Source organism: Lupinus angustifolius, chromosome LG19 (genome assembly GCF_001865875.1).
Source record: "Lupinus angustifolius cultivar Tanjil chromosome LG19, LupAngTanjil_v1.0, whole genome shotgun sequence".
Classification (NCBI taxonomy): domain Eukaryota; kingdom Viridiplantae; phylum Streptophyta; class Magnoliopsida; order Fabales; family Fabaceae; genus Lupinus; species Lupinus angustifolius.
This window is the reverse complement of record NC_032027.1, coordinates 12486617-12500675: the sequence shown is the minus strand read 5'-3', so window position 1 is coordinate 12500675 and position 14059 is coordinate 12486617. Positions and strand designations below refer to the sequence as shown.

The following is a 14059-nucleotide window of genomic DNA, read 5'->3' as shown; positions in this document are numbered from 1 at the left end:
AAATTCTCCTACATCACAAGAAATTGACATATATTACCTGTAAACTAATCATTAATAGTCAATGTACCACTTTGTGACATTATTTTTTATGACGCAGGAGGATTTGTATGAAAAAATATTATTTTTCATAAGTTTTTATTCATATACTGGTCCTATAGAAAACAGATGTAAAAGAATTAGTTCTGCACTTGTGCTAATACATTCATTTTCTCTCTACATAGACACATATAAATATGACAAGTGAGTGATCATAGACTGGTCGGGTCGAGTCATGTTTGTCTCTTATCTGATCCTAAATATTATTTGAGTATAATTTTTAAACTTGAACCCGCCCTTAGACCCAATGAGACCCGACATTATTTGGACCCGATAATGATCGGATCAAATTGGATAAGCGGTTAGGGTCGGATCCTGCTCACCCCTAGTGGATGTGATGTCCTAAGATTAAATTTGTGGGTCCGAGAACATTCATCATTAGCTTTGTTAGGAAAGGGATATATGCATGTCAAAAGATTAGAGACCACTTACCCAAAAAATGAAATTGCACATTTTAAAGACGTGAAGATAAAGTGTTTTATGAGTAAGAGTAAATGGAAATAAAAATAACAAGAGAAAGGAAACATGACCTAGGCCTTTCAATCCCCATCATCCCAAAAGAAGATAAAATCAAGTCCATTGGCTTAAGCTTGTAAGCAAAGCAGTTCTGTTTGTTGTGCACGCTTAAATTAAAAATTAAATATCTTGCGAGCAAAAACACGTAAGGCAAACATTGTTTGCTCAAGGTAACCAAAGAGAATTTATATGTGGTGATAAATCAAAGTTGAGATGACACTATAACCTATGGGTACCCGTTCAAATTTGTCAGGGAAACTCCAATACGTTGGGTTTGGGTTCAAGTTTATTTTTCTCAATCCTAATCATAAGAGTTTTATGAAACTGTGTTCGATTCAGATGTTTAAGCAGGTTTAGGTCAGGTTGGGGAAACCCAATGGGGAGATATCGTTTTCTCAATCTCAATAGATTTACCAGCTGATGTATGATCAGAAGTGGTCATGGGACCCAGTTCCAATTGATTTATTCCCCTTATAATAACGCAATGCATGATTTGCATATATCAATTAATCATGCTGGAGGGTTGAGTTCAATGTTACAATGGAAGAATGATCATAACGAATTTTCCCATTTTTTAATTATACAAAATGGGCAGCACGCATGAGCAACGTGATTAGTTATAAACTGATTCAAAGGAACACGTTTTCCTCCATTTATTTAGAGTTTTGGTCACACCATAGTGCAGCAATTAATATAAGGAAACTATGCCTGTTTTACTTTTTTACATACTCTTGTGTGCATGTATTCTACACTGGAACCAATTTCTGTATAGATGTTTTTTTATGTCAAAACTATTGTAAATGAAAAATGATGCAATAATAATTCCCTCTTGATAATATATGATTATATCTGAGTTCAACCCCCCCACTTAAAATTCATTTTTTGAGATAAAACCATATTACTAGTTTGTGAAGAAAAGCTGTGCATAATATCTAAGAAAACATAAATAGATGTCAAACAATTTCAACTTGTTTTGTTACTTTACATATATTTACCCAAGAGATTAGTTGTCCTTTTGGTACTACCTACTCTTATTTTTGTATGGATGTTAAAGGGTAAAAAATAGGATTCAACAAAACTATTGACTTTTCCTGTTTTTTTAGTACCTTGTTTGTTTGTTTTGCTGTCTTTTTTTTCCCATATGAATTTCAACTAGAAAAGAACAGCAGTGAATAATGAGTGATAAGGAAAATGATATTTGTGTTCTTTTTAACATGCCCTGTTGTGGGGAAGACTCACATTTGTACGGAGTCAACGCAGGAACCAGTCCCTGTATAAATTTTGTAAGCTAGGAATGGTTCAAATAAAAGATATTGTGCCAGACAGCAACAACCAATCATGATTCCCTCTTAGTAATATATGATTATAACCAGGTTCAAAAGTGTCCACTTTAAATTTGTTTTTTTAGAAAACCACCCATTAGATCAATAGTTTGAGTACAGTTTGTGAAGAAAAGTGTTCCATCCAGAACACGTCATGACCGGTTAAAATCATTGAGATTCGGTCAAATGTCGGGCATAGAAGATCTGGTTGAGGCGATCATTTATCATGTCTAGATAGTCGACCAAGCCAGATACAAGACAAAATTAACCAGATAAGGCCTAGTTAGCAATATGCGGGATCACAATCCTCTGCTACAAAATTGTCACACCATCTGTACAGGTTGTCATGCTGTCTGAACAATATATACTTTTGTCGCATTATGTACCGCCCTCTTGTTATGTGGCAAGGACATACCTAATATATGGACATGCCTGAGTCACTCGATATGTATAAAGCTGTTCATGCCTGTCTAGGCAGACTCGATCGGACAAGATGGTCGACCATGCAAACAACATCTATTAAAGTATATTTCATGCTCACCTCATTTATCCTCATACGGAATTTAACATCTTTTAGTCTCTTTATACTCTTGTATTCTATTCTCTCTACACGTATCTTCACATAGTGACTTGAGTGTTAGAGTATATTTTCAGGTACTCACTCAGGTGCTATCAAACCAGACTCGGGCAACATTCAAGCTACCTCTTGCCCGGATTCCAGTACTCCAGCCGGACAACTTCCATACTGAAAAACAAAAAGTTATGCCATTAAAATAACCACAACCACTAGAGCTATATGTCAATCTTAAATTTATCCACTTTAGCCTATGTATATTAATGGGATAGAGATGATTTGCATATTTTGGTAAAAGGGGCAAGTTACTGAATTAACATGATTACATACTACGTTGTAAACTACCTTGACTCAACAAAGAAACTTTCTAGAAAATGAAACCTTAAAGAACAGAGAGAGAAGTAAGTTAACCCTTCCCCAAGCCACTAGGATTGCTAGGAAAGCATAACTAACTTCTCCAAAAATTGAGCTTGGCGTTACTCTTCATACACAATACCACATAATAAACGTGCCCACCAAGCCTTCATACATTTTACTAACACTAACCTTTTTGTCTTAGATTAATATAAATATATAGACACACATATATATATCTCTCAAGTGGCAGCATATTGTGAAGACTTGGTATTATCTATCTATTAAGGGTATGTCACAAAAACCATATACCATACCAAATTGTCAACCTATCTTTTTATCTTTTCCCAACACTAACCCTTTGTCTTAGATCTATAGACTCAAACATTTGCTTTCATGTTTCAGAAATATTATTAAGAGCTAGCATTATCTAATCATGGATAATAGGATTAGTGTGGAAGGAGAGGGAGAAATTCAAGTACAAGTTGGTGAACTCAAGAGGCTAAGTGATACCAGCAGCATACACGACACATTGTTTGAGCCACGTGGACTTAGCGGTATTGAGAGGAGAGACAGTGTTGCTGATAATCCTATCTCTCCAACAGCAACAATTACAGAAGATATAGCACCAGAAAAGAAGCTCACAATCTTTGCTTTGAGGCTTGCTGTGCTTGAGAAAACAGCAACAGGGCTAGGAACACTTAGTTTCATTTGGGCAACGGTTGTCCTTCTCGGCGGTTTTGCCATTACCTTGGACCAAACTGATTTTTGGTTCATCACCATTATACTTTTGATTGAGGGGACAAGAATTTTCAGCAGGAGTCATGAGCTTGAATGGCAGCATCAAGCCACATGGTCTATAACTGATGCCGGAATGAATAGTTTTCGTAGGCTGAGGACTAGATCAAACTCACTCCTTCAAAGTATCAAGAGCCTTTGCAGGTAGGAATGAATCTAGGGAAGGGAGAGCCTGAGTGTTGGCCTCTTCTTCCTCAATCAACTTTGTACAATTGGTGATATATATACATGCAGTAATTGTTATAAAAAATATCTTGTAATATATTTGGCTCCTCCTTATATTTTCTGTATCTGTCTGTGTTTGCAGGCCAATTGCTGCAGTCAAGAAACAAAAGAGAGACACGGTGGAGGGTAATTTGGTAGCCCCTAAGTATAGGGATACCACAAGCACAAGGGCACCGACTCGAACGTGGATTAGCAGCATAAATGTCATAAATGTTCCACTTGTACGATATGCTAAATGGTTTTTCCTGTCAAGGCATATAAGTAGGATTTTATATTGGCTTCAGCTTCTGTCTGCAACAGCTTGTGTAGTTCTCTCATTAACAAAACTTATCAAGCGTAACTATGGAGAGATTGCAAACGGTGACACTGACAAGAGGAATCGCGGGTCTGCTTTGAATATCTTCTATGCCTTGGCACTGGCAGAAGCTTTGTTGTTCTTATTGGAAAAGGCTTACTGGGAATATAAAATCAGCTATTGCAAACTAATCGAAGAGGTTAACAAAGAGTGTGAGTTAGGGCCATCAGGAATTGTGTCTACTAGAAGGTTCTTCTATGATGCATATTCAAGGTGTGTCAATGCAAGCATATTTGATGGCTTGAAAATGGACATGGTCAGTTTTGCTATGGATCTCTTGGCTTCAAACTCAGCTGATGAGCAGGTCATTGGAGTAAGAATTCTTCGTCAATTCACATTCAGCCAGAGATTTTCTGATGATACCCTTCAAAAGATTGGAATTTCAATATCTGTGGTAGAGAGGCTAGTTGATATGTTGAATTGGACAGATTACAATGAGGAAGAGCTTAGGTTTTCAGCTGCAGAGATTTTATCGAAACTAGCCGGGAAGAAGCAGAATTCACTCCGCATAGCTGGAATACCGGGAAGTTTGGAATCAATATCATCTCTTCTTCAAACTAACAGGAACTCTATACCTGCAGCTGATGAAATTGGAGAAAAGAAGGTCATGTTTGATCATCCAAATTATAGTTTTTGGACATTTAACCATTTAGGACTCCTCATTCTGAAAAAACTTGCCCATGATCATGATAACTGTGGAAAGATTGGAAATACAAGAGGCCTACTCCCGAAGATCATAGATTTTACATATGCTGAAGAAAGGTTGCTGAAGAATGAAAATGTTACTTCATCGCAAATTCTGACAGTGAAGAGATCTTTGAAGCTGGTGAAGAGGCTGGTTAGCACAACAGGCACTACAGGTAAACAACTTAGAAGGGGGATCTCAGAGATAGTTTTTACAATCAGCAATATCAGAGATATTTTAAGACATGGAGAGAAACACCCCTTGCTGCAGAAACTGAGCATAGAAATCTTAACAAGTTTGGCATTGGAAGACGGTGCAACTGAAAGGATTGGTGGTACAGGTGGAGTACTTAGAGAATTGTTCAACATATTTTTCAAGCAGAACATACCATTAGACCAGGAAGATGTAACCACTGGTGCTGGCGAGGCCGTAGCGATGCTGGCGTTAGAAAGCCAGATGAATTGCCATAGAATTTTGAAGTTGAAAGTGATGGAAAGGCTTGTGGCAGCATTGAACGATCCTTTGCTTCGTGTCAATGCAGCTAGGATTCTAAGAAATTTATGCATCTACAGCGGATTCGAATTCTTTAACCAACTAGAGGAGGTTAAAGTGGCAGCTCCTACAGTAAGTGTTACTCTGGCATTTTAATTTTGGAAAATGTGTACTTTATACTATGTTTCTATCCGGAAAAAATTACATATTTGAGAAAAAGAAAAGAAAAAACAAGAAAATCTTGATGAACTTTTAACTATTCTTCGACCCTGCAGGTACTTCAGGCAATCATGTCAGAAGAAAACAAGCTACAAGAAGTGATGATTGGACTAGCAGCAAATGTTTTCACATTCATGACTTCTTATGAATCAAGCAATGTGTTTGAAGAATCTGGAATCACTGAAGTTGAACTGGCAAATAAGTTAATCCAGATTCTCAAGAAATACCAATATCCACCAACAAATGTCCCAAGGATAAGGAGGTTCGTGATCGAGTTGGCAATATGGATGATGAAAGACAAAACAGAAAACATACATACCTTCAAGGATCTCGGAATGGAGGAGGTGCTCGAGGGTGTCTTAGATACGACATCAGAGCTAGAAAGCTTCAATGTTTTCTCTGGCACTGTTGGACTGAATAGACAAATGCTAACAATTCAAACACTAGTTGAGAATGCATTGGAGTTGTTGGAAGATATGTAAAATAATCCAACACAGCCTATATTGCAAAATCAGTTATCCAAGTTGATCAACAGCTGCCACTGTAATAGTGTACTTGTACATGTGTGTAAACTAGCAAATTCTCCATGAAGGCAACCATGTTTTCTTGGCTGGAAAGCTAGCCCTTCCTCAATAATTTATTCATCAATTTTTTCAGATTCAAGGTTGTAGTTGAATTCACTATCCATATTTGTCCTCTACTGTTAAGCACATTACTTCCTGCCTCAAAACTCAAAAAAATCCAATGACCTTGGTAAGTTAGTTTTAAAGGCTAAGCTATAATATCTATATTTAGACCAAAGCCTTATATAAACATGGGTTTTTCTTGTATATACCAGGCTGATTTAGGAATAACTTTTTAATGCTGCTTCTATCCTTACTCTAGGCTCTGCATATATTGTCACAATAAAAGTTCATGGTTATATTCATGATATGCATAAATGCTAAATCATGAATATACATTAAACATAAGACATTAATATACCCCTCATCATGGATAAGTATTGTACGTATTAACCTGTTCTTAGTTTAACAAAAGTAAAAGACATTTAAACAATGTATGGTGAGTCTATCAGTTTAAAGGAAGATTTGTTTTATTCCAAGATGTTTGACTACAAAATTGTCAAATATAAGGCCACACAAAGAACATGCAATAGCAAACCACATTGCAGTAGTTGAATATAATCACACCCTTGCATAAGCATGAGCCAATCATAAAAAATATATGCTCAAATGGCATGTCTAGAGGGGACAAAAACATACAACAACTCTCCCAATCAAAGAATATTACATGACCTGTTGGATTATAATCTACGCACACTAAACTAATTGTAGAGCAAACTATTTCTTCTATCAAGCATTTTACAAACTGTAGTTTGTTTTTCTGAGTTACAAAAACAATGTATAAGCATCTGAAGATAAACGAGAATATCTCATCTTATCGATTTTCTGAAGAAGTTGAAATCCCAACGGCGGATTAAGCCATTCATGAGATGCCCTGATGGATTCCTGACAACAGTTAATGTGGCTTTAGTGTTATGTGATATGTCAGTGTATGTTGAACATTGTACACTAGCTGAACTATCACAACGAGCAGAAGCACTTGTTGTATTGCAAGACTGAGACACTGATGAAGTGTTCAGTGATGATGGTGCTCCACTTGATGAAAGGTTTGGCACTTGACTTGGCTCAAATTCCAAAGTTTGAGAATGGATCACTGAAATGGAATTTGACTCAGCTTTCAAGGGTCCAAAAACATTAGATGCAGTGGAAATTGTTTCAGCAGTTGAATGCATGTTGTGCTTGAGTAAAGATGATTCTGTCTCCATTGGTTTGGAAATCTCATGTGAAGAAGCATGTGAGTCATATTTATCTGATGGTTCTACAGACATGGTACTCACATTGCTGATTGGTGGTTGATCTACCTGACGATTTCGGGTGTCCATGTCTTTAACCGCTTCCATTGAGATCTGAATAATATGGACAAATCCATAAAAGACAATAATCCATCATTCATTGTATACCATAATGCATTCAAAATTTCAAAGTATAACAAGTTGACTTACTCTTTCTTCTTTACATGCACTAGATGGAAAGCCTGGAAGGTCGTCAAATTGATATTCCACATATCGATCATCCTCTAACGTCGTGAGAACATGAGGATGATCATTGGACAGTTCAAAGCTAATCATTGTTGAAGATGAGGAAATAGCATCACATTTCTCCTCCTGTTGTAGAAGAATATCATGCAAAATTAGTGCCTCTAGTTACTTTGAGTTTGATCACTTAACCTACTCCTACCAAGTTATGCATCTGATTAAACTTCATGTTTATTTTTATTCATTAATCTGGAGCTAGACATACTGCATTGTCTAGTGCACTAATAGTGGTTACTAAGCAAGCATATGTAAAGAATAAACAATAATTTGTTCGGATTTAAAATGATAAAAAATTATTTTAACGAAGTAACCTTTAGAACTTCAACAATTAAATGAAGGTACAATTTATTGCATGCTACTACAACAGTAAACTTACTAAGAGCAAAGAAATACAAACCTCCATCCTACACATTGGTCTTTTTGAACGAACTTGCTTCATCGCATCAACAGTACTGATTCTAGATGGTTCTGCAATTAACAAAGAAACAATTAAGTTATTTGCATAAAGTGAAGTAATCCAAATGCAATTCCTCAAAGATACAATTCAGAAGGAGTAGTTAAAAGACACTAGGTACTTGAGTCAAACCTTTGTTTTCAGGTGATGGTCCATTACCATAGCCTACTTCATGCACAGATCTCAAAACCTCCTGATGATTAAAAACATTTGACTTTTCAGAAATGCTCAAAGAATGGAACTTTGCACTATGACCAAAATGGAACCAAATATATGTTTGATGAATTTACCTCACCAAAGTATTCATTTGGGATGTCAAAATCAAAAAATGATTCCCAAACCTCATCCTCTGGAGGTTGAAGAACATTGTGGAAAAAGAAGTTTATTGAATCAAAATAAAACGGAGGACGTGGAGAGTTGTGATCTCCTTCAAATTTAAATATGTTTTTGTCTCCCTGCAGATCAAAGACGGACATATTAAAGATTCAAAAGGCCAGACATAAAAGGATAGGTGAGAAGATAAAACAAAGAACACATGAACTAGTATATAAAAATGATAATTAGAATACACAATTTAGGATCCCAAAAATAATCCTCTCTAAGAAACTATCCTGTCATATTTCATTGTTCTGAAAGGAGCATGTATACCGATGCTGACAAAGTGACATGAAGGCTTAGAATAAAACCAACAGAGCAGGAAGATGTACAGTCATGTAAATCAATCTTTACTTAAAACAAAAAAAGCAAAGAAAAATACTTACCATGTAAGCCTTAAGTATACGATCAGAGTGATGAGGGCGTATAAAATCATCATCAATGGCGTGCCCAATTAGAGCAGGAACAAAACAAGATTTTGCAACCTGCAATGCAAACAAATAATGAAGAATGAATACAATGCAGAATATAAAAGTCCGAAAAGCAAAAAAGAAATACAATTTTCGTATATTCCCCCCCAATCAAATATTTCCTATAAACTTTTGTATTTGGTTTAGAAACCCCCTATGCTTTTGATTTCCCTCCAAGCCATAGTACATGTTCAAGAGAACCAAAAATTGTACACAATTTTTCCTTTTTATTTGTTTTGCCTCTTGTATGCTTCCAGAACAATTTGCACTCTAACCAGCAGATTGATCCCTTTCCAAAATGGAATGCTTATGCATACCCACAAGCACCATGTTTTAGATGAAACTATAAACAAATGTTTTACACTTAACCAATCATTACATAGAACCAAACAAATAAAAGTAATTCTTTCATTAAGCAACCCTCCATAGGGGGAATCAAAGGAAAAATAACCTTAAGGGTGTTCAAGTCCATTATGTCAAATTTTGCCTTCTTTTGTATTGCTCTTCGCATGTATTGAATTGCAAATTTCACCTGTAAAAAGGGGAAAATTAGCATAAGAGTAACACCACAAACACAGGGCCCTTAAAGGGGAATGACAATGTACTCTAATAGAGAATGAAAAACAAGGGCAGTGGAATCGGATTCTAGTCACGTATGTAAAGTATTTAAAATTGGATGGTCAAAACATAATTATACATTGCAAACTACATGTATTCACAAGCCCAAGAAAAAGTTCTGTCCCATCCATGCCCAACTCCTTTTCAAGATATGGCCTCTACGGAAGCATTTCTACAACTGCCTTGTATGTCTCTCATCACAAAACATGCATATGGGCACACAATAGACTACTTTTTTTTTCAAATTATTTTAAAGATAAATCAGATGCCTAGAACCAACATGGAAAAAACTTCTGAAAATCAAGCTTGAAATGAAATGTCCTCCGACCAAACTTTTGTTCAAAATATGAGGACAAACACTGTAGATTGAAGGCTGAAGGTTGTTTTAATGATTTCAATGAAGAAACAGTAAAGTATGAAATGAAACTATTGATTAAAAATTTCACATGGATTACTTACTGTGAACTTTGGCAGACAGAACCGGTAAGTATCTACAAGTTCCATCATCAAATCAACCAAATCAGAGAAGGGGCTGTCTAAAACCATCCCTGCAATTGAAGGATCCTCAGCTCCATACATAAGGCTGCAAGGAATATAACATCATTAATGGCAAGAAGAAAACCATATTCACCGGAAAGATTGAGTTGCTATATAACCAGAGACTTTATAATTTGACTAAGGTTAAATAGTGCATCAGTAGTACACTTTAAATGACGAGAATGTGTTTCGTCAGTTATGGTACGAAATGTTCAATTCAGAAGGGCATAAATACATACATGTGAAGAATATCATTTCCACAAGTCATGCAAATATAGAACTAAAAATCTATTTTTGAAGTTCAAGCAAGCATACATGAATATACTATAAAATCCTACATACACAGGTTAAGGATGTGCCCGCCGGCAATATTTTATTGAAGAATGATAATGACAGATATACCTCCTTTCACAAACCATGTCAGTTAGATCTTGTTTCCAATTGGATGATCATTACCAAATAATTCTTAAATGAAATCTTGGCCTAATTCTAGGAAGATCACAACAAGGTCAACAATGTCGTGTCTCTAATAAACTAATCAACTTGCAAGCTATTAACAACAAGATCTTGGTAATAGCAGACCATATTACACTTTCTTGGAATAACAGTATGTGTAACTACTAACTATAAAACCTATCTTTAACCTCATTCAAAATGTAAGGTCAAATGAAGAAATGGATCAAGAAAACCTACCAAGTCACAGCACCCATAGAGCGGCCCCATAAGCCAATGAGAGAGACATTTCCGTCCGCCCGCAAATAGTTGACCACATCTCTTAGATCATCCTTCTGAAACCAGCCAAGATAGTTAAATAATCTTCTTTACGAAAACAAAAACAAATGGTAGTAATGCATATGAAACTTGCATCATGCACATGGCAAGTTTCATATTTTCTGCCACTAACATATTTGAATATACATTGTACTAAATTAAATTTAAAAACAGTGAAAATAGTTTCGAATTGAATTTGTGAATATTCCTTGGGCTTCCTCTACCCCTTTTTAATTGGATTAGTTTTAGGTACATTTTTTTCAAATGGACACTAATGCTCTTCTCTCATATGACCAAACTACCATAAAGCGCGGGTGGTCTAATAGTTATCTGGTAGGATTTTACCGAGTTCAATGGCACTTTGTGATAATAAATTACACCTCAAGTGCTTCTTCATTTCATTCAACAATCTCCAATCCTACTGTTACATCCAAATCAATCTCCTTAGAACTTTGTAACATGGATCAAAGATACCTAAATCATGCATCATATGGCATGATGCTATCCCTATCCCCTCTGCCCGAAAGAAAGGACTGGAGATAGCAATAGTATTTATACCAATGATAAAACTAGATACATATCTTTCAATCAGTTACTGAGTAAGCACTTACTTCATTCCAACCTAAAGTGACATGCTCCCCTCCGGACATTCCAGATCCCGAGAAATCCAGAGCAAAAACTGTAATATTTGAAGGAAGTAAAAGCATGGCAGCTTCACTGGCATCAGACCTACATCCACTGTCATAAGCATTGCATACAGTGAGCAAAATGATATAATTTGTTGGTTCATGTTACTAAACTTATATGTCATGTTAGTAACTTTCCAGTTCTCCTTTTTATGCTAATTCATCCTCAATATGTCTGTTCTTAAGCACAAAAGGGTGTGACAGAATAGACTTTTAGTCAATAGCAAATCTTTAGAGTAGATTTTTCAAATTACAGTTGCTATGTTGAAAATAAAGCAAGCCATATAAGGTTACCATGTCAAATTAATCAACACCAACAACAACCAAGTCTTGGTCCCACTAGTGGATTCAGTTACACGAATCGAACGACTTCATAAATAGAAAAGTAAAAAAGAAAGATAAAAAATAAGGCAGTAGTTAACTTCTTGTTATAGGTTCATTACTTATCGGTTCATTAATAACTTCTTGAAAATAATATGCTTGGCCCGGTGAAGACATAGTACTCATTTCTAAAGTAAAAAAAATATTTAGAAAGAAAAGAAAAGACAAACACAAACAATCATCAAAGTAGAGTCTGAAAAGTCAAGAAGGAAACTGTAGACTTTGAATAGAACTCTCTCGAGCATTAACTTGCATGCCAATCAACAAAGAAATACATCTTATCTCAGAGTCACCTGTTTCCATGGCAATATATTACACACGGGAGAGGCTTTCCTTCAGGACTGACTATAGGCATATAATGAGTGCATTGAAGAACATAACCATGGCTGTTTTTTATCTGCAAAATATCAGATATTGCATGACTGATTGTTTTTTATGTGACACAAGCATATAACTGAGGGTTGAAACAAGTTGTGAAACTTGATTGAAAAGTATACACTTAAAGGAGGTTTAGATTCATCAATCTTTCAAATCTTACCTCCACATCCTTCCGTTGAAACCATTTCCCTTTCAGCATGAACTCTTGATCTAATAAATCAGTTTTTGGATCATATTCAGCTCTGCATAATATCACAAAAATTTTAAATTTGAAGTTGAGTATGAAATAAAAGCAATGCGAAAAAAGTTAGTGAAGGCATGTTGATAGCACAACTCAATTCATCTTATGCCATAATTGCGGAATAACCTGAAAATATGTAGCAATTTAGTGACATGCATGCCCCATATAACTGCATAATATGCAAAACCATGCCTTGAAGTATATGTTGCAACTAAGCCTCATCCTGATATCCTTAAAAAAATTGTCTGAAACACTCAGTATTCGGAAGTCACATTGGACCCAACTAATATATGTCAAGCCGAGAAGACTCATTTACGGGGGCAAATCTCTCCTAGCGTCTATTTTTTCCATTCGCAAGACTTGAACCCGAGACTAGGGTTAAGGGAACCAAACTCCTTACCACTTGGACCAACAAGCATTGGTTGATATCCTCTAAATTAAATGTGCCTTTTCATAGTGTAATGTTATCAAGATTCAGAAGATGGATTCTACCAATTATTACATGATTTACAGATCTTATTTTCAGAATACAAACAGCAACAAGAACTGGTTATAGTAGGTTTAAACAGTCATATTTTCATACGTTTGTGTAGAAGTAGAAGAAATTTGCAGTCAAGCTTATACTGTGCCTCTTACCATGTAAAGTGAGAGTTGCATATTAGAAAACAAGACTTACTTTTTTATTATTTTATTTTGGGAGGGAAGGAACTAACACTAGAATATCTAACAAGTTCCCTATATTAGATTAAGAATAGATCTCAAATTCCAACAAAACAAACAATGAACCAAGTGAACTTAGCATACTTTTAAGTTTTAACAAACAAAAAAACCAAGTCAACAAAATGTTATGTCACACTTTACCAAAATATAAAAATAATTCTATGCTTTCATTGAGATGCAAAGGAAATGAAAACATTTAATACATTTTTATACATCTTGCTATAGTTCTTCCCTTAAGGAGGCGATTCACACTTATAGTCTAAAAATCATAAGACACTGATTTCATCCTATTCCAACAGAAGCAAATACCCATCTAGGAATTTGATCAGAAGAACTAAAAAAGATAAATTTTTTATTGAAAAAGTGATCACAATAGAGAGTCAAAATGAGAAAGTTAATACCTTGGTGGCCTAATGATGAAGTTAACAAACTGTTCCATGGATTGAAGCTATCAAATATGATATATTTAAGCTGTTTCAAGCAAACATGTATCAATATTTTGTCATGAATATTTGCAAGGAAAAGAGAACAGAGAAGAAGAAAAAAGAAAAAGTTGGCAAGTGGAGATAGAAAAAGAGAAAGGAAGGTGGCAACGGTTTTGTGAGACAAAGAAAAAAGGTAAAGAAATATGAAA

The 14059-nt window shown here is 35.5% G+C and overlaps 2 protein-coding genes across 2 annotated transcripts; one reads left to right on the top strand and one right to left on the bottom strand.

The window, feature by feature from the left end:
- Window positions 3123–6299, top strand: LOC109333684. The gene is made up of 3 exons (XM_019569227.1): window positions 3123–3804; window positions 3968–5549; window positions 5693–6299. The coding sequence occupies exons 1-3, from the start codon at window positions 3299–3301 to the stop codon at window positions 6116–6118; spliced, it is 2514 nt and encodes an 837-aa protein (XP_019424772.1). The 5' UTR covers window positions 3123–3298; the 3' UTR covers window positions 6119–6299.
- On the bottom strand, window positions 6787–14059 carry LOC109334897. The gene is made up of 13 exons (XM_019570892.1): window positions 13827–14059; window positions 12625–12706; window positions 12380–12483; window positions 11631–11757; window positions 10942–11036; window positions 10171–10294; window positions 9545–9625; window positions 9010–9108; window positions 8539–8703; window positions 8381–8441; window positions 8192–8262; window positions 7702–7863; window positions 6787–7605 (listed from the first exon to the last, which is right to left on the bottom strand). The coding sequence occupies exons 1-13, from the start codon at window positions 13862–13864 to the stop codon at window positions 7069–7071; spliced, it is 1746 nt and encodes a 581-aa protein (XP_019426437.1). The 5' UTR covers window positions 13865–14059; the 3' UTR covers window positions 6787–7068.

What these genes read in the sequence shown, in the direction of transcription:
- LOC109333684 (XM_019569227.1), top strand. Translation starts at nt 3,299, where the DNA reads ATGGATAATAGGATTAGTGTGGAAGGAGAGGGAGAAATTCAAGTACAA. An exon ending in AGTATCAAGAGCCTTTGCAG is followed by an intron (nt 3,805 to 3,967) that starts GTAGGAATGAAT and finishes CTGTGTTTGCAG; the next exon opens with GCCAATTGCTGCAGTCAAGA. An exon ending in TTAAAGTGGCAGCTCCTACA is followed by an intron (nt 5,550 to 5,692) that starts GTAAGTGTTACT and finishes TCGACCCTGCAG; the next exon opens with GTACTTCAGGCAATCATGTC.
- LOC109334897 (XM_019570892.1), bottom strand. Translation starts at nt 13,864, where the DNA reads ATGGAACAGTTTGTTAACTTCATCATTAGGCCACCAAG. An exon ending in TGGACTTGAACACCCTTAAG is followed by an intron (nt 9,109 to 9,544) that starts GTTATTTTTCCT and finishes TTTGCATTGCAG; the next exon opens with GTTGCAAAATCTTGTTTTGT. An exon ending in GTGCATGTAAAGAAGAAAGA is followed by an intron (nt 7,606 to 7,701) that starts GTAAGTCAACTT and finishes CATATTATTCAG; the next exon opens with ATCTCAATGGAAGCGGTTAA.